Source organism: Montipora capricornis, chromosome 3 (genome assembly GCF_036669925.1).
Source record: "Montipora capricornis isolate CH-2021 chromosome 3, ASM3666992v2, whole genome shotgun sequence".
NCBI lineage: Eukaryota > Metazoa > Cnidaria > Anthozoa > Scleractinia > Acroporidae > Montipora > Montipora capricornis.
In genome coordinates this window covers 61,425,886-61,448,737 of record NC_090885.1, presented here as the reverse complement: position 1 = coordinate 61,448,737, position 22,852 = coordinate 61,425,886, and the positions used below count along the sequence as shown (strand labels likewise).

The 22,852-nt window shown below is 39.8% G+C and overlaps 1 protein-coding gene across 1 annotated transcript in view; it reads right to left on the bottom strand.

The window, feature by feature from the left end:
* The window catches only part of LOC138043604 (shootin-1-like), a 42,107-nt gene extending 25,456 nt beyond the window's left edge, over positions 1 to 16,651 (bottom strand). Inside the window, exons 1-9 of the mRNA XM_068889954.1 lie at positions 16,514 to 16,651; positions 16,350 to 16,402; positions 16,130 to 16,190; positions 12,531 to 12,625; positions 10,278 to 10,352; positions 8,813 to 8,888; positions 6,023 to 6,099; positions 4,990 to 5,071; positions 347 to 441 (exon numbers count right to left, since the gene is read on the bottom strand). Coding sequence (XP_068746055.1) covers positions 347 to 441; positions 4,990 to 5,071; positions 6,023 to 6,099; positions 8,813 to 8,888; positions 10,278 to 10,352; positions 12,531 to 12,625; positions 16,130 to 16,190; positions 16,350 to 16,402; positions 16,514 to 16,622 — 723 coding nt within the window. The 5' untranslated portion in view covers positions 16,623 to 16,651. The remainder of the gene's footprint in view (positions 1 to 346; positions 442 to 4,989; positions 5,072 to 6,022; positions 6,100 to 8,812; positions 8,889 to 10,277; positions 10,353 to 12,530; positions 12,626 to 16,129; positions 16,191 to 16,349; positions 16,403 to 16,513) is intronic.
* Between the last annotated feature and the right edge of the window lie 6,201 nt (positions 16,652 to 22,852).

The following is a 22,852-nucleotide window of genomic DNA, read 5'->3' as shown; positions in this document are numbered from 1 at the left end:
ATGAAAGTGAGGCTGGAGTTGACTTTGCTTTGATAGAAACCTCACTGCTTTTCTTATGTAAATTCCTACTAATTAGCATGAGAACAACAATATTAACATAAGAAAAAGCAGTGAGGTTTCTATCAAAGCAAAGTCAACTCCAGACTCACTTTCATTCAAAGACCAGGTAACTGAGCACACAACTGTAAAATGGTCTATTAGGGGAATCAAATATGACGGATTACAGAAAGCAAATCGTTGTTAAAATATGATCTTCCTAGCAAAGGCCCTTCCTCCTTCCATGTAAACAGCGAATCCAATTCAAAATCAAGAATAAAAGGGTTTGAACTTCTTTAGAAATAAATACCTCTGCAGCGTATTTCTCGGCTTCAACGCGGCAATGCGTTTCTAGTTCATACTTCTGTTGAAGGCTGTTGAACTCTTCAAGGGCCAGCACAGACACTGAAATTTCAACGTTAAGTCTGAGTATAGTTCAGTTTACTTAGCTGTATTAGGACATCAAAGAGCTTAGAATGTTAACCGATTGATTGAGCATCGGAAGAACGTGTGCGAGCGTTATCAATAAATAGGTTCACCTACAGTGTAGATAATTTCCGTTTCGTAAACGGTCGTTGCGGAAAGCCACTTTTGACGGTCAATGCCATTCTTAGTAACCAAGCCTTTTCATTCGGTTGGCTTGGGTTAGCTTCAATTAAATACTTTAAAATTGCGATGTTTCGAGTGGTTATCTCGTTAGTCATCATCATCATTATTGGTTATACTCTCTCCGTCGCGTTAGCTGCTGCTTCCGGTCTGGTTGGTAACGTGGGCTTGAGAGTTGGCTCTGGCGCGTTTTTTGCGTAAATGCGGGAATCGCTGCTGCAGAACCTGTTGAAATGTTGACCGATTAAGCATTTTCTTGATTGGGAATTCCCGCGAAAGATTTTGCTCAAGAATGAAATTCACTTTTGTCCACATGGGAGCGATCCGGTTTTATAAATAGCGCCTTTTTTGGTCGGGTGGGCGTTGTCGCGTCTGACAATGTGCGAGATGTAATTCAGGTAGTGTACATCAATCATATCCTTCAACGGCGGCGTACCAAAAAAATTGTCGAGCTCGGTGTTCGAGTATTTATAAGCCATTGATTCCTCGCCGTCCTCACCGGGCTTCCTCGCATAGCCGCCCGGAGTCATCTGACGTAAAAATCGGTACCAACAACTCGATAAAAGTTCGATATGCTCCTCGGTCGGGCATTGTGTTTGAACGCCGTAAATCAACGAGTTTTTAACAAAGCTTTGCAAAAACTCTACTCTGACTCGTTTATTCACATTTTTGTGGTCTGTGAAAATGCGCCGTTTGTGGTTGAATTGACCTGTTGCTTGGCCTATCCTGTACCGGATATACCCCTCGGGGTCTGTGCTGTCAATATTCTGGCCAAGCGCCTTGAACTTAGTTACGTTTCCGATTGTGTTACCATCAACAGAAAATAATGATTCATCAGTGTACCGTAATTCCTCAGTCCCTGCCGGCCATTCTCCAGTATACGTTTTCCCAAACGAGACGAATAACCCCCACCTCGCCCTCGCACATTCTTGATTCAAAATGTCAAGAATTTTTTCTGCCTCTTCAGGGACTGATGTCAACGCTGTTAGGTCATCCGCAAATAAAAGCGCCGTAACTGTTTCCGTTCCGTGTAATTTTCTCCTTCTTGGTTGTCCGCTGATTTCGCATTTTTCACCTCGTTTTGGTATCAAAAACTGATAGATATTATACCGAAAACTAACTCAAGTAGATGCAACTTCTTTTTCAACTCGGTGTTTCACGTTTTTCAAGACCCAGTTGAAATACCATACAAAGGCCGGCGGAGATTCCAACCGCCTTGCCTTACCCCTCCAAAAACATCAAACCAAATTTCGCTATTGCTGATATTAGCACGTGTGTTTCGGTAAAACGCTTGTAAAATCGCAACGAGTTTTTTACTCCCCGTTCGAAATTCAATCACTTTTCATAATAGCCGCCTTGGTAGTTTGTCAAATGCGGCGGTTAAATCCACATAGAGTGCTAAAATCGTTGCTGCTCATGATCTGCGTAACTGATTATAGACAAATAAGTTGTCAAAGGTACTACGATCCTTCCGGAAACCAAACTGATAATTATCGAATTTTTTGCCTCGTAAACTTTCTCCAGACGTTGGTTAATAACCATTGGTGTAATGCGCGATAGGTTATCGGTTATTTAAAGCCCGCGGTAGTTTCTGCAGACCAAACGGCTGTCCTTCTTGTGAAGAACAACTGTTTTTTAGTCTCGCCATCTGGCCGGGATATCCTCCAGGTCCCAGATAATGTTTTGTTGTCGTACAATCATGTCAATTACCCGATCGTCTCCGCAGTATTTCATTGCTTCCATTGGTACTGCGTCAGTGCCAATAGACCTTCCATTTTTCATCTTTTACAGAAAATCGCGAACCTCATCTGCTGCCGGAGGTGACTCGTCGATATAAACCTCAATATCCTTCAACTACGCGTATTCGCCCTCACCGTAGTGCTGGATTTCCGGCGGAAATGGCTCCGAATCGAAACGCGGTTCGCTCGCAAAATGCTTTTCAAAATGCGTTGCAAACTTTTCAGCCGTAATGTATTTCGAAGCATCCGGTGCGCGGGTGCGATTTTCATACGCTTTGGCCGCTTTGAATAGTAGTTCAGCGCGTCGTTTTGCGTGGTGTTAATCTAGTTCGGCAGCCTGGTGTTCGTAAAATCTGGATTTCGCTAATCGTCTGGCGTGTTTCAGTTCGAGTGATTCGCAAGTTAGCGTCGAAGTCGAAATTTTTTCGCGCGTAGGTAGGAGCGTTAAAGCTCAAGTACTCGTTCATCCTCCAAAGGTAAGATTTGGGACTGTTGGCGCCGCTGGAGCGGAAGCTTGCGCGCCATGGCAGTGTGGTATGCAGTTTTCAGCTTTTCGTTAAGCGTATCAAGTGTCTCCTCATCTGTAACTTCTTGTTCGTCAAGCGCGGTACCAACTGCGGTAAAAAATTGCGCGTTTTTCAAGATCCTGGAGGGGTGTTAAATTGTATTTCGGCGCCGGTTTTTTTTTTTTCGTTTTCGGTTCAATTTCCGCCGAATCTCAATTTTTGTAAGCCAGTTCAGCCCCATGATGACCGGATTGTCGTCGGTCCAAGCGCTTCGCTCTTCTTTTCCGGCCTGTAGGGAAAATCCAGTGTACGCCCGACATTTTCGTATCGTGTTGCTGCGAAATCTTGCGTTCATTGCGATGTAGTCTACTCTTCGCCATTTTTTGGAATTTGCTCCGTAATTGGTGCCTTCAGGCCTTCGACCATTCTCGTCACCAGAGCCTCGGGTCGACCCAAGGCTCTGGGAAACTCTGCGTAGGAGAACACGCGCAGTAGAATTCTTACAGCCAAAAATTGGCTATTTGAGCCTTACGGCGCCTGCTCACCCCTCGTGCTAACATGAATGCACCAATTAGAGACGCTTTTGATTGTTCTTCACGAAAACCAATGAGAATACACTTTGTTTCAGGGTTCCCCAGAGCTATTCTCTCCCACGGTCAAGAGAAGAGCTCTGGGGTCGAGATTGGCCTTCGACGACTGCTGAAGTGGGTATTTATCAATTGTAGACCGCGATTTTGACAGAATTGTAACAACTGATAGCCGTTATCTGATGTAAAATCGGCTAATTTGATGTTTTTCACAGCTGTTGAACCGTACGAATCTGAATCATCTTTACCGATCACTGCATTGAAATCATCGAGCCAAACTGACTGGTACCCCTTGCACTTCACATCCAATTCCAATGCACATGTTTTCATGTTTCGGTAAAAATTATCGTTGTACGTTTCGCTATAATCTTCATGCGGAGCGTAAACATTAGTCATCCTCAGCTTTAGCCCCGCACATCCTGATTTTGATCGATAATATTCTGCCCACAACCTTCTGATCATGTTCAATCGTTTCTTCCAGCACGACATTTGACGCTAGAATAAACCCAACACCTCCTTTTTTATCAGTCAAGCTCGTTCCGACAAACCTCCATCCTTTCAACTGTTCACCTTCGAATTCCCAATCTTCGACAGTTTTCATCGTCCTCTTGTGTTCTTGAATTGTAAGAGCCATTACCGGTATTCCTTTTCGATATCGTTCACCCAACTTTTTCTAACTTGTTTTAAAAATTCTAAGTGACATACGGTGCTAATCTAGTCATAGATTAAGTATTTTTTTCCCTCATTTGCAAACGATAAACTTAAAGCCGGTGATACATCGGTTCAACATTTGATGATCAACAAATGTTGCAGCTCTTGTTCAACAAATGGTGAACAGTGTGTCGTGTCATGTTGAATGTGGAAATATGCCATTCAACACGTTGGATGTTGTTGAACGAAAATAGAGACCAGCTCTATTCCGTTCAACACTTTTGTGCAACATTGTTCAACATGTGTTGAGCAACAAATGCTGCAAGATGTTGAACCGTGTATCATCGGCTTAACAGTGAAATTTGTTCGGAGTGTCGTTCAATGGCACCGACCGTTTACGAAACGGAAATTTAATAGAGAGCATCCGAACGAGTGGTAATCGGGGGGTGATAGGTTAGGAGCATTCGGATTTTTCTTTCGAGCAACCGGGCCGGGGTTAACATTTCGCCATCTTCTTCACTTTAATTACGATAATTTCGACCTCTTAGCACGCGTTTCCCGCGCTTTCCGCCCCACTGCACGAACAATTCTGCTCAATCGGATTTTTCTTACCACACAAACCACCCAAGCCTTATTGACTTGTGCCTGTGGTGGCACAAATTAAGCACAACCAAACCAATTTTAATGCTGAGTAACATGGGAGGGGCTCCTCAGTGGAAAGCAACGATATGAAAGGTGATGGTTTGGAAAGGGAAAGTGGACTGGGGACTCTTCCTCTTCTTCAGCTATTCTTGTCCCGTTCTCTCTTTCTTTTCCACTTTGGAGACTGAGGTGGTTCGAGGCTACAAAAGGTTAAAGACTTACCTCTGTTTAGCTGTTTGAATTGTTTTTCATTCTTCACCAGTCTCCTCTTTGTGCTTTCATGCGAATTCTTTTCTTTACTCAGCTAAAATCACAATAGTCAAATATCAAGTACCACTGCTATACACCCCTCGACATGAAATACCACGTCTGTTGATTTCACTCTCTTACAATGTTTAATCTCGACATCTTGACCTCATTTTGAAAAGTTTCTTAGATTTGCAAAATTGAACTCCCGTGAGGTCGTTTTAGTAACAGTGCATAATATTTCACCAATGTTTACAACAGAAGGGAATGAAAACCTAAGGAATGATCAATACTGCAATATTAAACTTAGCACCTACAGTGTACTAAATTTTAACATCAAAGCTCACCACACCATATTTTTTTGTTTTTCGAAGCTTATTTCAGTTGGGAGCAAATGAAGTAGTTGCAAAGAAGCCTGAAAAAAGTCCATGCTTAAACAGATTCAACATTGGAGTTTTCAAGCGCCTTTGCAACGACTTTAGTTGTTTTCTTCACTGAGACAATCTCTTCCATAAAAAACAGTTTCATATTTTCATTTCAAACATTTGACTTTCATGTATTCTTCATTATGTTATCTCACATTAGAAAGACACTGATTCCCATAGATTTCCAAAAAAAATTGGTCAGGAATTTAATGGTTAATTGACCATAGACAAGTTTTCTTTGCTTTAAAAGGGAAACTCCACTCCTAAAGTTTTAACTGTAGAAAATTAAGTTTGCAATCAAATTTGTCTAAAATTTTTCAAAAATCACAATTTTGTCTGAATTTTAGAATTGCTTACTTTCACTTTCAAATTTCCACAGTGGTGGCCGCCATCTTGAAAAATTGAAACAAATAGATTTCTAGAAGTAACAATGGTGCACCCATGACACAGGTAATTTGAAACAAAAACAGGATATTTTGAATTTCAATTATTTCAGAAACCTACACGTTCTTTCAAAAATTTCCTACAAATTTGATTGAATACACTTTTTTCCCTGTGAATGAATCTTTGGATTAAACACTAACCTGGTTTTGCATAACAGCTAATTCCTCCTTGGTCAGCTTTAGGTCTTTTTTGAGCGCCTCCACTTGCTCTTCCAGTTCTGAAAACAAAGATTCAATTGAATTTTACCTGTATGAAAAAAAAAAGCAGGGCCATAGCTCACGTGAGGAGGGATGGATGGATGTCCTATGGTTAGATATGTTTTCCTTAAACTCAGTTATTTTGATTATAGTGACTTGCAGTTGTTTGCCATTTTCATGGCTGGGAAATCGGTACACGGTGTGTGCAAATGGTAAGCAAGATGAAGCAAAACCCCATATTGAATTCGGCGTGAACTAGGTTAGTCAGCCAAACATCATGCAGTATTGTGAAATGTTTAGTGTACTAGTGCTGGGATTATGGTGTGTTTCAAATTATGAAACAGGACCTCAGAAATGAGCACTGAAAACACCTGGTTGCCTTTTCACCTTTATTCAAGGTCAATATTTTGGAGACATCTCTCATAACAAGTGCTGAAAACAGCATTAAGGAGTCTCCCAATTAGAAAATTTTCTGGGGAAGGATACCCCCAGATCCCCCCTACAAGCCTTCCTGCCTAGCTACAACCCTGATTTAAAGCCCCAATACCAGGAAGTAATAGAGTGGTAAAGTGATGATGTCACAAAAACTAAATTTATAAAATTATGGGATTTACTGGGATATTCTGAAAGTGCATGACAAAGAATGGCCAATTACCAAAAATCAGCATCTTGTTGCAATTTGGGGGCGACATATTGGCCCTTTCATGCATCAGTGAATCCATATAAATCCTTGTAATTTCGCCTTGGTTCTAAACCGTGCACACCGTGTATGCAGTCACTGAGGCATGGAAGGGCCAATATCTCACCCCCAAATTGCAATAAAATGCTGATTTTTGGCAAGTGGTCATTCTTCATCATGTACTTTCTAAAGATCTTAATGAATCCCATAATTAATTTTTGTGATGTCATACTTTACCACTCTGTTGAAACATACCGTTCTATCAAAAAAATAACCAGAAATTTAATTTTGGATGATCACCAGGTTCTTACAGCTGAGGGAATGAAAATCAGGCCAGGAAAAACATGTAGAACAAAAAGGATAGGGGGACCCAAAGAACAAATTTAACTTGTTCTCTAATCACTCCGCAGTGAAACGAGAGTCAGGTATGGGCATCTAGTTTATTGACAACTACTGATTCCATGGGATCACAGAAATAGCAAGAAACATTAACTTAAAAATCATTGATCAGAGGAACACAATTACAACCTGGTATAACTAAAAAAAACTACAATACTTGCAAACCGAATATCAAGATAGTAGCTAGCTCAGAAAAAAGAAAATTTACGATAAATGTAAACAAGATTTTCCGTCAAATGACCTTGAACTGCAAAAAACCCCTTTATGTACCTGGGGCTGGTTGCTCGAAGCCTGGTTAACACTAACTGTTGGTTAAGAGGTATCAAAACTTATAGGTTTCCATGGTATCAATTTTAACGCTGCTTAACGCTAACCATGCTTCGAGCAACCAGGGCGTGAGTGACAAATGGTTCATGTGAGGTACCTACTAAACCTTATAACACCCCATGTAATCCCACACCTTCAGAATACCAGAACTCCACACAGAGTGCATTCCATAACCTGAGGAAATACATTTCTTACCCTTTCCGTCCTCCTGAGAGTGAGACTGTCCGAAACAATATTATTTTACTCATCAAATTATTGGGAACACCCTAGGGGTGATTGGGTTAACCTTTTGGGCAAAATTTCCATCTTCCTTGTGATGGATTACTGGTAACACTGTATGAGGAGATGTTTTATCAGCTGGAAGTTTTCATAACTGAAAACTGAAATGTTTAACCCTTTCACTCCCAAGAGTGCCACTTATAGATTTTACTCTGTCTAACGCCAGACGATTTTACTCGTCAATGGGGAACCCCACGGGGGTGAAAGGGTTAAAGGGGCAGTGTCACGCTACTTTATTCAAATTTCAAAACACCAAAAGATGTGTGCATAAATGAAGTCCAAAAAAATAATAGTGTAGTCTTGTTGCCAATAACCCATTGAAGTGCACTGAAGCTATTCTTTGCTGTTTGCAGCCAAGGATGGAGAGGATGGAAATGGATTGAAACTTCAAGTTTGGAAATAATGGTGTCTTGAGAAAGTCGCCAAAAATTAATACGAATAGCTCTTTTTGCCATCATTTTGTTTCATATCTTGTCAGTGGGTTACCAGGAATTTGTCTTAAAAGCAACAAATTTAGCATGAAAATGCTCCTTTAATGGGGGAGGGATGTAGTTTTTAACCATTAACTCATTGACACCTCAAATACCCTAGGACACCCGCAGTTGATGAGTAAAATCGTCTGGCATTAGACAGAGTAAAATCTGTTAAGACGTGTCACTCTCGGGGATCAATGAGCTAAGCAATTAAAGAGTTGGAATCTGCAGACCTTATTTTATTGATGGCAGAAAGCTACAATGTAGGTCCTTTCACAGACTTCCAAGAGAGCCATTCGTTTGCTTCCCAAAAATCTTTTATCTTTTGGAGTGAAAAAGGGACTGAGTGATCTTCCAGTTACAAAATTCAAAGCTTATTGGCAATGTAGAATCCAAAAATTTCACTGACACAGTTTGGCTCTTCATGTAATAAGTATTTCACTGAGGAAGCATCTCTTGGTGTCCCTAAAAGGAGTTTGAATAAATTTAAAGAAAGGATGATACGCCACTCGTGCACCTCATGGTAGTGAGCTACGAACTGTTAGCACTTCAATGGAATTTTCACAAATTACTCACCCTTGATTTCTTCATGAAGAACAGCATTATCACTTAAAGAACCGTCATCGGAGCCATCAAGTGAAGAGAGTTCTCCCTAATTTAGATTATACACAAAAATTTAGTTCATACAATGTAAAAAAGGCCTAACTCAGTGCTGCTTGGAAATGGCTTTCAATTGTTGATTTTACTAGCTCTTAGTGAACTTGCTAGGGTCCATAATTAAAAGGATAGGGGTTGCCCATTACGTGTACCTAAAACAGAAGTTGGCATTTTGTAACATTTTATCATAGCCTCAAGTTGATTGAGATTCTTTCTTTATTCCTCGTTGATCATGAAATACCTTACATGTACATAAAGAGAAAGATTTCTGCTTACTATGATAAAATTATTTTACATGTAAGTGCCCCTGTGACCAAAAAATCAATTCTTATTTTTCTTTGGATTTCAAAACTATGTTAACTAAACACTATGTGATTTCAAAGAGACACTTGTTTATTTCAACTGAACTTTTCCTATTTGATGGTCTGCCATTACTGACTTCTGGTTCTTGAGAGAGCTGGATTGAGGAGAAAATGACGTCAAAGACTACACGCAGTTTAAGAGTGCAATGCATGTGTGCGCCACAGAATTAATATGCAGCACGGGAGTTTTGGGCTTTCAGACTTTTAAACTCGCGTTTTGCATTTATAATAAGCTGCATTCACATGCTGAAATTTTAAGCTGGCAAGTCTTTGATGTCACTTAAAATTCCCTGTATCCGACCCTCTGAGGTCCAAGCAGTCAGTTTTCATAATGAATAATGGCAGCCTGTGAATTCCAAAATGCACACTCAAATTAAATGGCCTTTAGATAAAAATCAAAGCGCAAAATTTTGCCAGTCAAGTTTTACCCAAACACATTTTCAGAATCTGAAGAAAAAAACGGAAGTGATTTTTTTTATCACAGGGACACTTCAAACTGACGACAAATTACCTCTTCTTCCAGAGATGTTAAATTTTTTTGTTAAAAACTTATGATGTCACAAAAAGAATGAAGATTCATTTTGAAACTTAAGGTTTTTTTTAGTTTTGACAGCTTTCCAGCTCTTCACAGACCTTACAGAACTTACGAAGTTAAATGGACTGTTAATATAATTTTTTAATGACAAGAATGGCATCCGAAACCTCTCTGTTTTTCTTATGAAAAGGCTAGCTTCTTTGAAGCAATAAAACAACACGATGAACACATACAGGCAGTGAGTGGCGCGTGGGATTGTACGGAGTCACCTTCAAATAAGCTCAATCCCATAAATGCTACCATTTGCTGAACAGCTCAATTTGCACACAATATTGTAAAATGGCCTGGATTTCCCCTTGAAATATCGCTACTGGTACATGTATTAACCCTTTCTCGATCCTGAGTGAAACCATTTTTTACTCAGTCTAACGTCAGATTATTTTACTCATCATGGGGGCTGCTTTAGGGGATGAATGGGTTAACTTACAAGGTCTATCTTCCCTTCCACTTGCGAGACGATCAACTGACTTTGTCGTTTAAGCTTGTTGTTTTGTTGAACCATCTGTGATGAAAAAGAGCAATGCGTTGGTTCTATATTGTTCGAGTGTCAGTGATATGTTGGTGACATGTCGGTTACATATTGGCCAACTTGTTGACTGACAGGTTGTTTGGATTGAGTTCGTCTTTACAATAACTGTAGACCTAAGTTATGGTAATTGGAATACATTCATACATGAAATAAAAATTGGGGGAAGCCATGCATATTTTTTAAATAATTAGGTTTTGAACATTTTAATACATATAGAAGTTTAAGGATAAGGGTTTGCAACTTGGCTAACCCCTCCCTGGTGAGTAAAGATATTTCCACAGACTTTTGTGGAGCATGCTGAGATAGTTCCAATGGTGAATAGGACTCATTTCTTTCATTTCCTTAAATCTGTGGGCAAGGCTTCTGCCTAAGAAAATTTTCTTGGAGCCCTTCGACTTTCCAAAATTAAAAGTTAGTAGCCCAAGTCATTTTTTCAAGAGCCCACAATTAATTACCATAAACACCGGCGTATAAGCCGCACCTTTTTGCTCAAAATTTTCGGATCAAATCGGGGATGCAGCTTATCTGCGAGAACATCCAGACACCATGCCGTAAATTTGCATAAATTAACAATTTTAGCTAAAATTCTTAAGTTTGTATAGACGTGTACAGCAAAGTAATAAAAACTTCATAAAACAATACCACATTATGCATTGATCATTGCTTTTGCAAGTTTGGTGGCTCCTAAAAGAGCCGTTTTTGTTTGAGCTTACACAATGATTAAACCTTCTTCGTTAAAAGATCTTTTAACCGGTTTAACATTGCCTTTCTTGAGCAGGTGAACTTCACTCGGCAGGGAATCTCCATTCCACCACAAAGTTGTTTACAATGTCGACACTTCGACAGAAATCGATCCACCACGAGCGAGAATGCCTGGTTACTAAGCTAAAACGAACCGAAACGTTCATCAGGTGTTGTTGCATGTAAATTCTAATGAGAAATGGACAGGAATGAAAAATACTGGATTAAAAATGCCAGAGAAAGATCAAATTTATGTCCTAGTCGGATTTTCACACTATTAAAAAGTCAAAAGTGCAAGAAACTTGAAGAAACAGTGCATTTACATGTAAGACATCTTTGTCAAGACTCCACTTTTGATTTATTTTAATATTATTTCTTTCAAATTTTTTTTTCCAAAATCTAAGTTGCTAAACTCGGGGTGCGGCTTATCTGCGAGTGCCGCTTATACGCCGGTGTTTACGGTAATCAACCCAGCAAACTCAAGTGATCTGCCATAGTTATAATTATTATAATATTATAATTATATGTAAAAGATGTAAACGTGCTACATATCAGATGACTTTCCAAAAAACTGGGCAGGTGTGTACCTTATGGCAGTAAACATTGTATTTATAAACGAAGTGGGAAAAAAACAATCACATATTTTTCCAATTTAAATTAATTAAACTCAGTTTATCTTTACTCGCAAGTCCCTTCAGAGATGATGGGATGAACATGGTTAAGGTCCAAGGTTTCCTTTATGGGGAAAAAAGTAAAGTAAAGTGACCATATTTAACGTCGATAACTCGCAACAGTAACTTTAATTACTGACAAACCTGAGGTCGACGGTGCGCTCATTTTACTCCCCCCTCTCCATCAGTGCTCCATTTTACGAGTATTTAAAGCTACTTAGCTACAAGGAAAGGAAAAAAGTCGAAACAAGGATGCGAGATCCGGGAATCAAACTCAGGACCTCTTGCACAAAGGCTGTGCACTAACCGACCGTGCCATCCTTGCTCCTCGCTCAACCTTTCCGCAAGTTGAAGCGCGCAAATGTAACTGCCTTTACGTGCATTGGGTATCACATTCTCTGTGCACTACCAGGAGGTAACGCAACGAAAGCCCTTAGCAATATTGAATGCCTTTACAAGTTAAACAATCGTTTATTTCTGCAGGAGTTTGCTTAGCTGCCATTCCCTTCACCCATATCACTTTCTTCCATTCATTTAAATTTTAATCTCCAGCTGGGATCAAATTTACAAGAAAGTGAAAATGAATACAGATTTTACTCTGTCTAACACCAGACAATTTTACTCGTCAATAAGGGGGGGGGGGGAAATCCTAGGGTATTTGAGATGTTAAAAAAAACTTATTAATATAAATTCCTGTAATAGCACTTTCCATGCAATAGAGAATATTTTTTTCACTCACGCTGGTTGCAAACTCCTCTGCTTTTGTCCTACAGCTCTGTTCCACTTCAAACTTTCCATGCAAGTTTTCATACTCAGACAGTGCAAGATTCGAAACTGTTTAAAGCAAAAGAGAGATCGCATGATAACAATGTACAGTATTCTTGTAATTCATGATAATGAGATCAAAGCTGACTGCATGAAAAACGTCACAAAGTGTGCCTATAACTCTTGTCTTCAAATTAAAGTCACATCTACTGAATACATTACATACGTGTATACTTAATTGACCAACCCCCATAGGGGCTTTTCAGGGCCAATGAAACACAATCCCGACAGAACAGAGCATTCAACAACAAATATTAAGAATCCCAACTGGCCGCAGCTGCAAACCAGTTGGCTATTTACAAGTGCAGCTGAGAAGTTGAACCAGGGACTACCAGGAACAAATTCAACAAGTGGCCAGAACGTGTCTTGAAAACCGGGATCCCTGGATCTCGAGGCAAGCACCCTAACCACTGAGCCCTCTGTAAAGAACTGTAGTGCCAACGGTCACATCATATCCCTTTAACCCCACTTCTCCAGTAGACCACTTACCCTGATCCTCACTTAACATTAATCCTAACTCTATTACCCTAAGCCTAATGATGTACATAGGTACAAGTAAGTTTGGGTGTTAAAGGGTATGAATCACAATATGCTGCAAGAAAATCCTTATGGTTGAACATTCAAAAGTTTCTGCTCATAAAAAAGTGACTTCTAGCAGTATGGCCATGCAACCTCGCTCCCAGGGTCTCTCTTCTCTGCCTCCATTGTCGTTGAGAAAAGACCCTGGTTCTTTCTGGTCACGTGTCTGCCAGAATCTGGAAGGTTCACCAAATGTGTGTTAGGGGATGGGTGGCAATGTAGGCCTTGTCGACATTGCGAAGAAGGAAATCAGCACGCAATTGATTTTGTGGCCAGATGACCATCGACAAAATGTTTGACAGCAGTATTTTGTGAACTACACACATGGAATTCGATGTGAAAGGCAAAAAGTTGTGGTCAAAGCGATCGGACGCCACAGAAAATAACCTCCCGTTATTCAAGTTTTCACCCGTGTGAAGAACCGGATCAGCAAAGAATGCTAATAGTTTGTGACAATTTTAAAGGAGAGAAGATTTTGTCGTGCAAGAAAACAAGCGAAACGTTTATCCATGGGAAACAAACATGTTCAGCGATCAACCGGTGTGTTGTTATTTAAGTTCTCATGTCACGTATCGACCTCAAATCATCAAATCAAACTGTATTGACATGTGCAGGTATTTTATTTTGTTCTTTGATTTTCGTTTTTCTTTCGAATGTTTAACAACGTGATTCCTAAAGTCGCAATCTTGAACAGCGAGTTGACCGTTTTGACTTACGATATTTATATTTTTAACTTCGTGTAAATCGTCGATGTCGTAAGATATTTTTTACCACACCACAGCGCTTTAATAGCGTGTATATTTTTAGCCGCGGTAGAATAAAAGAGACATTTTTATCAAGCAAACGTAGTATTTGGTGTATTCTTTTATGTTAGTGTTTGTTCTGGAGAAGCAGCTTTAGCTACTAACGAAATCAATTTTTTTTGTGTACGTCAATCGAGGCTCTACATGGAACTTTTGAAGTTGTCTTGTCGATCACGAAAGCTCTTGTATTTAGGTTGACCGCTTTTATGGGAATTCATTTCCTGTGGGTATAAAACATCCGCTCTTTTGACCTTTTTAATACTTACATTGTAAGATAAAGATCACTTCTAAAAAAATGCCTTGTCAAATGAATACTCTTTCGCCCAGTTGCGGAATCAAAATATAACGAAAACACTACCCTAGTGGGAACATGTTTGTCGACGAGTGCCACGTGACCAGAGTGAACCAGGGTCTTTTCTCAACGACAATGGAGGCAGAGAAGAGAGACCCTGGGAACGAGGTTGTATGGCCATGTTGATTAAAGCTTGAAGTTTGAAGCTTTGGACACTCATGAAAATCACATTTCGAAGGCTTTGCTGGCGTCAACATATCAAATTAGTAGAAAAAGCAGTATGGCCAATATGAGATTTAAACAAACTATATTGAAATAGCCACTTGAAAAAATTAATCATCATAAATGGATTTGCTAAATGAAATAAAATTCATCAAAAGTGGCTTGAGATTTCTGCACCTAAAAATAATAATTTATTGTTCTTTTAGTGTCGTTTTCTCTTTCCTCAGTCTTTTTTTTCTCTTAGCAGCTGCCTATGCCAAAATAATTCTCCAGATGAGAGCTGAATTTATTGTTTGCATAAATGAAAGATATCTTTTGTTTACAGCTGAACAAAAGATTTTACGAACAAGATTCTGAAAAAGATTGTGAATCCAGCATCACCAGTATGGAATAACCTACTGGTAATTAGAATTACAACAACACAAGTTATATGATAAAAGCAGTGAGGTCTGTATCAATGCAAGGCCACCTGCAGCCTCGCAGTCATTCATAGACTAGGTCACTGAGCAAAGAAATGTAAAATGACCTATTGTGACCAAATTCATTCATGTCTACATTTAATCCTACACTGTGTATTGCAAATAACAATTCTTTTTCTGAATAAAACGGCACATGAAATAATGCCGCTTGAAATGTCATACCAAGTGTTGACAGTACACTCGATAAATCTTTGTATTACATACAAGTTACAGATTAAATTTGATTTCAGGTCAAAATGATTTTAACCCACAATCAGTGCCAAAAGTCTTGGCTCAATAATTACCCCCTCTTGACCAGAACAGATATTTCCTATTCTATTTTCCACATTGACTGGGGAAGGGGGATTCTGTTTAAAGCTTTTAATGGAATTTTGACACTTACGCCAAGTTTATCGAGTGCAAGAGGCTGTCACGCCCAACATGTAATTCCCTCCCAAACTTTTGCCACTGATTGTATTTACGATAATAAATACCAGAAAAATCAATCTTCGGATAAAATCATTTTGACTCGAAAAAAATCAAATTTAGCCTGCAACATAAACACAAACTGAGAACATAACCCTAAAACATACAAGTCTTTAATTGGTGTTGCATTTCAACGTTGTTAGAATTCACTCCTTTTTAAACGACACATGAGCTTAAAATAATATCCGTCGTACGAGTTCATGTTTACGAATACCATTGTCTTCAAAACTCCAGCACATAATCTAATTCCTTTTATTAATTTTGTAGTAATATAAATTTCATGAGCGGAACTTCTCAACGACGTTTGAAATAAGCCTATAATGGATAATAAAGTCAAATCCTGTTAATGATATGCTGGCTTAATCGTTCCGTGCAAGGAAAAATTGGATAAATAACAGAGATTCCCGGAGGAGATAGTAAGCTTATTTATCAGGAACTAAACTAACTTTCGCTCACAAACGTTTACGGTCCACTTTGCAAATCAAAAATATTGGTAATAACCACCAAAAGACGAAGAAATTAGTCTACTTATTCCTTTGAAAATATTGTTCTTTCAGCACTTGAGCTAAGACCTGATAATTCGCATGCAAAAACAACGTATGCTTGACGAAAGCAATTGTCTAGATAAAAAATTTACACTTTCATATTTAAAAAACGTCTTTTAGGTTCTTACCTTCTTTAAGCTTTTCTAAGTCCCCTTTTGCCTTTAAATATTTTATTTCTTGCTCCTTGAACTGAAAGAAGGAAAGTTTGGATATGGTCTACGAATGTTGTGCATAATATTTGTATTTTTAGTGCAATTAAAAACTTGAATGATTAATGATTCCTAGTTTATTGAGGACCAGCTGGGCGCCATCTTCAAGGAAAAGCCTATTACCAAGTAATATACTTGCCTTTTCGTAGTACTCTTGGTACTTTTGCTGTAATTCTTCGAATTCAACCACCGCTGAAACAGAGAACACGTACAAGCTAAGCAGTTCTGCATATTTTTGGGGAAAAAAAAGGTAAATGGAATGTTTGGTCTTTCAAAATGCTCTCAGTGAAAATACACCCATACCTCTTTGAGATAAACCTTTAAGGTTTCTGTAATTTTTGTCTAATACTTCCAACTGCTTCCTTGTTTCCAGCAAATCAGAATTGACAGCTTTATTTGAAGCGTCCGCCATTTCTACAATGAAGATTATCACTGTCACAATGTCCGGGTTGTCACACAACGTTGATCAATGAAAGATCACGTGACAAGCTTTCGATTTCCGCTTACCGTGCAGCAATTGAGTTGAGCCTGGCCCCGGAACCCGCTGTTTCGAAAATAGGACAAAAAGGGAAAATAAATGATTTATTGACCGTAACTGACACTGGCACCGACTATTTTATTTTTGAGAGGGTAGGTTTGTCGACTGGTCTGCGGTGCTCGCCGTTGAAACGGTCTTTGAGTCTTCGTTTGGTTTCTCGAAAGTATTGTTTAAGGCAACGATTGCACTGTACCATGTAGATGACATTTGTCTTCAATATATTCCTTCACCGTTATATCAGCCTTGCTCTTTTTAGCTTTTTATAATATTTAAATCTCTGATAAGGTCCTTCACCAGGATCCGGTGCTTCTGTTTTGTTACGCCGGTTCTTGCTTAGAAAATTGAATTTCTTCCGAGCATTATATTTTTCACCGTTTTCAAAACCTATATTCTTTTCCCAGTACCAGCCATTTTTTTCCCTTGCTGACTTGTGCAATTTTTTTTACCATTACTTTTACAACAGGAGCCCATTACCCAGAGCCTCCATCTTCTATATTAACTCTCTGAGTCAGCCCTTTCTAGTATCTTTCTATTTTTAGAAGCACTTCGCAGGGGAGCTTTGGTGGGTGTTTTCGCAATAGCCAATCATAAGAGACCTATGGTCAGCCACTTATTATGTCACATATCTATGTAACGTATGTGAACCACTTCACGTACGTTCTCAGTCACATGCGTCAAAATATAGTAGTTCTAAAGATTAAAGGATACGGCCGCGGGAAAGGGTTCTCTCAAGCGTACAATACAGATAGAAGCTCCGGCTAATGGCTTCTGTTTTACAATTATTTTATTTTGAGAGCTGCCAAGCCTGCCAACCCGTTCCTTCCAACTCCTTTTTTCAGGAGTACCGCACGGATTAAAAAGTCTAAACAACTCACTTACACACGAATACGAAATCATACGAGAGATTTGCATTGGTGGCTTGCAACCAGTCATTACACACAGATAACAATGGGCGCCTGCCGAGCTGAAATAATCAAATTCTTGTGAAAGAACAAAAGAAACTAATGACAAGGCCATTGTTTTCGTTCACTAACGTACCGGCGTTGACGTAACGTGGAAGACACTGACATGTAAGCATACCAGGGACGACTCCCAAAGGGGAGCGTTGTGTGACGCCACAATACTGACTAACCCGGAGTAACCAGGGACTGGATCTCCAGAGTCACGATTAACACTTACTGGGTGTCGCTCCAGAGAAACAATTGACATTCCACTTGCAGTTAACACTTGAGGTTGTGAGACACCAAATTAAAAGCTACCGAAAAAAGACTTAGATTAATTGGGCTGTCAACGACTGGGCTCTGAGGTGTTGAATGATAGAAAAGCGTTGGAAAACCGTTTAGAGCGGTTTTCAATTGAGTGTCGAAAGTAATTAGATAATTACTTTGGTTTATGATTACTTCACTCAGTGATTGGCTCAAAGTTCTCGCGCCACTTTTTCAACCAATCAGAAGTGAAACTAAAACCAATCGTGGCTCGGGCGTGCACATTTTCCCGCGCTTTGTGTCGGCTACGTGTAATTGCTTCGAGTTTTGATTGGTTTACTGAATTGTCTCCGTCCTTTTTGATTGGCCAAAGTAATTACTTTGGTTTTGGTTTTACGACACTCAATTGAAACTCGCTCTATAGGAAAGTCATAGTCGAAGGTCACATGATAAGAGACATATCAGAGTATTGGTCGGAAAGTCTAACGACTGGGGTAATATAAATGACAATAAAAGGCAAGCACTACTCCAATTAATAAGTACAGTAAATATCATTCATTTTCATTTGTTGGGCGTCCAAAGAAGTGAAAACAGGATTGAACGTCTTTGCCGAAAAAGTAGTTTTTACTGGCTGATATAGCCATCTGTAATCGCGATGGTATGAAATGTTCTAAGTATTTTTTAAAATACGAACACAGTATCTGTTTGGGTTCCTCAGCGGAAAATGTCGTCTACAGAAACCTATCTGAAAAAAGTCCGTAAAACAGTTTCAAAAATTATGCGATTGCATTATGCAATGGAACGGTCCCTCCACATTCTCTAGTAAATGAGCATCTTCTTCTCGGATCATACCGAGCGAGATCTGGTGTTGTCTCGTCTCAAGCAGTATGCGCTCTCTGGCTTGTTATGCTTCACTTTCTCTCTCCTTGGCGGCAACGCCTTTCTCCAGCGGCTATGAGTCCCAACTGCCTCTCTTTTAAACTGTTGCATGGCTGGCGATTTCGGAAGTTCCGATATCTTGTCAAGATGCCTCTCCCAAGTGTCGGAAGAGGTCGATGTGCTTTCACTTTCTTTACTTCCCCCCTCGACATCAGCGTCTTGTGTGTTCATGTCCTGTTCTTCGTGTGCACTGTCCTCCTTCTCGCTATCACTTTCTTACAGCTCAAGGGCTTTTATTCTTTCCCTCTCCTTTTCATCAAATTCATCTGGCTGTGAGCTGGTTCCCGGCATCGGTGGGGGGAGCTCTTCTTCTGGAGTCTGTGCGATTCCACACGCCCATACAATACAATCCATTGTATTGGACCATAAGAACGCTTGCACTCTGTGACGATAGCGGAGAGGACTCCCTTGGGGAAAATAACAGGAAAAAGAAAAGAAAGAAAAATACCAAACCCTTTCCCTCGATCCCGCAACACACTACCATGTACTACCTAATTAACAACAATTTTAATAACGTATTTACAATGAGGGGGGGGGGGGGGGGGGGCCCCCGTAGCCTGCGGGAGAGCAGACGCATTTTTCGGCTTTTGTTGGCGGGTGAAACAAAAGCCGAAAAATGCGTCTGCTCTCCGCAGGCTTTTGGGGGGGGGGGGGGAAGGGGGGGGAAAAATTATTCTTAATCTTACTGCTATTACAAAAGGCTTTAAACTAAAATAGGTAAACAAATTAAGCTAAAAGTTCGGTTCTACATAGTTCCTCTCAAAGTCAAGCCCACTCTAACAAACAACCAACAAACTGCTGTTCCTTGACAATTTCATCCACACGTTTTCATTCATTCTTCCCGTTGCTTTCGCTTTTCTCGGCTCTTTTTTTCGGTCGTCATTTCTGCACAACCTTCTGGTCGCTTTTCTCAGCTCCGTTGCTACTACTGCTTCCCCTAGCTGCTGCTGCTGCTGCTTACAAATGGGTTTTGTCTTTGATCCAAACAGCTCCCACTAATGACTCTTAGCGCGGTGTTCTCTTTTCACTCTTCCTTCTTTCTTTGTGTGCCTTTTCCTTTCTGCCCTCACTCTCCAAACCTTACTTTCTCGTTACCTTCTTCTTTAACTGGCCGACAACGCCCACGCCTTTTACGCATATTTAGCTTCACTAATTCATACTAATTCATACTAATTCATTCAAATTACAACATACATTTTTACGTGACTACATAACAACACAAAAGGAATTCATTAACACTAAGAGGGGCAATACTATACTTTAGGGAATAAAAATAACACTTCTTGGCAGTACAGCAAATACTAACGAACTAAAATAACACTAAGACGATAGCTAAATGGTAAAGCGTGAGAGGGGAAAAGAAAGGACAAAGAAATTTCAGGACACTCCTGCTACAAGAGGTGACCTAAGGGTTTTGAAAAATAATTTCTTCAAACTTACGTTCATCGCAGCCTTGTGTTCAGCGCCAACATCCAAGCCACTCTGGCACGTTATGAACGTTACGTTACAGCAGGGCTTGACGTCTTGTACTTTCTGTCATGTGCCGTGACACCACCTTGCGTCAATATCTTCCAGTCATCTGGATCCATCAATTTCGACTGAGCTTCGTCTCTATGGGTCCCTCAATCACTTGATTTTGCAGCAACTGGAGATTGTGAGAAAAGGAATTGTCCACTTTGGTCTGAATGAACTAGTTGTTGTGATCTTTTAGAGTGTTGAACAATGGGATACAAGATTCCTCTTCATTTCCTTTTTTACAGACTGGCAGTGCCTTTGCTGTTACTTCCATCCCATTCCGCTGTAACAGTGCTGAATGCAACGGGACAGTCGAGACGCGCATACCATTTGAGATTGTGAAATTCCACGTTCTGATCGTCTTCCTCTTGCTCTTGGCTGCTTCCCTCTTTGACGTTTTCTTTGCTTCGTTTCTCTAGCGCTGCAATAGAGGAGAAAAAAAAACGCCACTCCTTTCATCTGTTTGTTTTTTCGTCGCATATGTTTCGCCATATGACATTCCCTCATTTTTAAAACACGATAATTTAGCGGAGAGTAGAGAACACTTTCCTTTCACAGCTGGTATACAGCTGGTAATACATTACTGACGAGAACACTAAGGATGCCCTTAAATTTATAGCAGGAATAAAAAATAAAGTCAATGACAGTATATCACTAAAACTGGTTTAGAGATTCTTTAGGACAAACGTAAATCGGAGTGACACGAGCCAGTTTGAGCTGAGCTGGGCAGATACTGTTAATTATGCTGCAGTTTATTACTTTTGCTAGACTTAGAGTAATTGCAGGAGCGATTAGTTTTAACAACAAGGGGTTGATTCCATCAAGTCCGGTTGCAACATTTGATGGGAGTGATTTGATGATCTCTAAAACTTCGCGATCTGAAATTGTGGGTATGCTGAATTCTGCAGAGTTGCCAGCTTTGTTACGTCTTACGAAATCCACCAAACTAGTTAGATCGGGTTCAGTATTGATGGTCTTATCAATGATGTTATCAGCAATAGAGATGAAATGCTCGTTGAATACGTTGGATATTTCTCAGTTCCGGGGTAGTATAGCTGGTTCCGTCTTTGGTTACAGACTGTTTTATTCGACTCAACTATCTTATATCAGTGGGGAAAATGCTCTTTAAGGTCTTCCATAGGATTCTGGAGTTCAATTTGCTGTTGTCTATTTCATTGATAACCGCTTCTTTTTTGGCTTTTTCAATAAGTCGAACTACTTTGTTTCTAGCAGCATTAAAAGGCACTTTTTGGATTCGTCATCAAAGGTGAAGTAATTTAAGGCTTACACTGCAACCAAGTTGCATGGCAATCAGACATAATGATGCTACTCTGGTTTCAAGAATTATGACTGTACCTTTAAAAGTTACAATTCAAAGACCCAACTTTTCGAAACTCCTGCCTAGTGTCTTCATCAGGGGTGATACAAAGTTATTACACTCAGGATAGAGTTAGTAGCAAGTTGCAGTTAAGTCGCGTCAAAGTAGCAAGTAGCAGCTAAGTAGCAAGTAACAAAAAAAAAAACAAAAAAAAACCAAGTTGACACACCTTAACACCAACCCGGTGTGGCCAACACATCACGCATGCGCACAACCACTTTTGTGACAGCGATCTCTTTTGAAGATCCACCTTCCCACACATTTGCCGTGGGATAACAGTTTTGCTGTTCCCAACCCAGCTTTCCACATTCGTTGTATGTGGAGCTGCCACTTAAAGGGGTGCCTACAGTACCATCTGGTATGTTAGTACAGCATGCTGATGAGGCCCAGCAAGTGCGAAACAGCTCTCCGTAGCTGAAATGGCTGTGCGCATGCGTGATGTATTAAATTTAAAAAAAAACTAAAATGTTTATGTTTATTAGTATACTTGAATGGAAATTTTGAAATTGAAAAACTCAAGCTTACAATAAGTTAATTTAACTATTATTTACGATAAAATTATTAAAATGAGTAAAAACTACATACAATGAGATATCTATCCACAATCAATTATGAGCTGTATTCGTTAATTTTGACTTATTATCACAAACTAAAAGGACGCATCCCAAGATTTCACTGCATAGGGAATAAAACTATCCTGAAATCGTTTGTTGCGGCACTTGACAATGCAAGAGGAAAGTTCTCGGGTTTCTTAATGAATACGGACGCTCAACTAGGGAGGGCGGACGTCGTGAAACTTACGTTAGGGAGCTTAAGATCTACGACGGCGACGTCGACGAAGACGTCACCTCAAAATAGAACTTTGCTCTAGTAAAAGTATTTCGCGATTATTCCATCTTGTTCACGTCGTACAATGCGGGCGAAGTATCCTAAAAATAAATTGGTACGAGCGGTTACAGACTGAGAATAGAGAATGAAAGATTCTCTGTAGCACACGCGGGAGTGACAACCTCGAAGATGGTGCAATCGTCAATATACTTATAAAGAGGAAGGAAGGTAGACAAGTC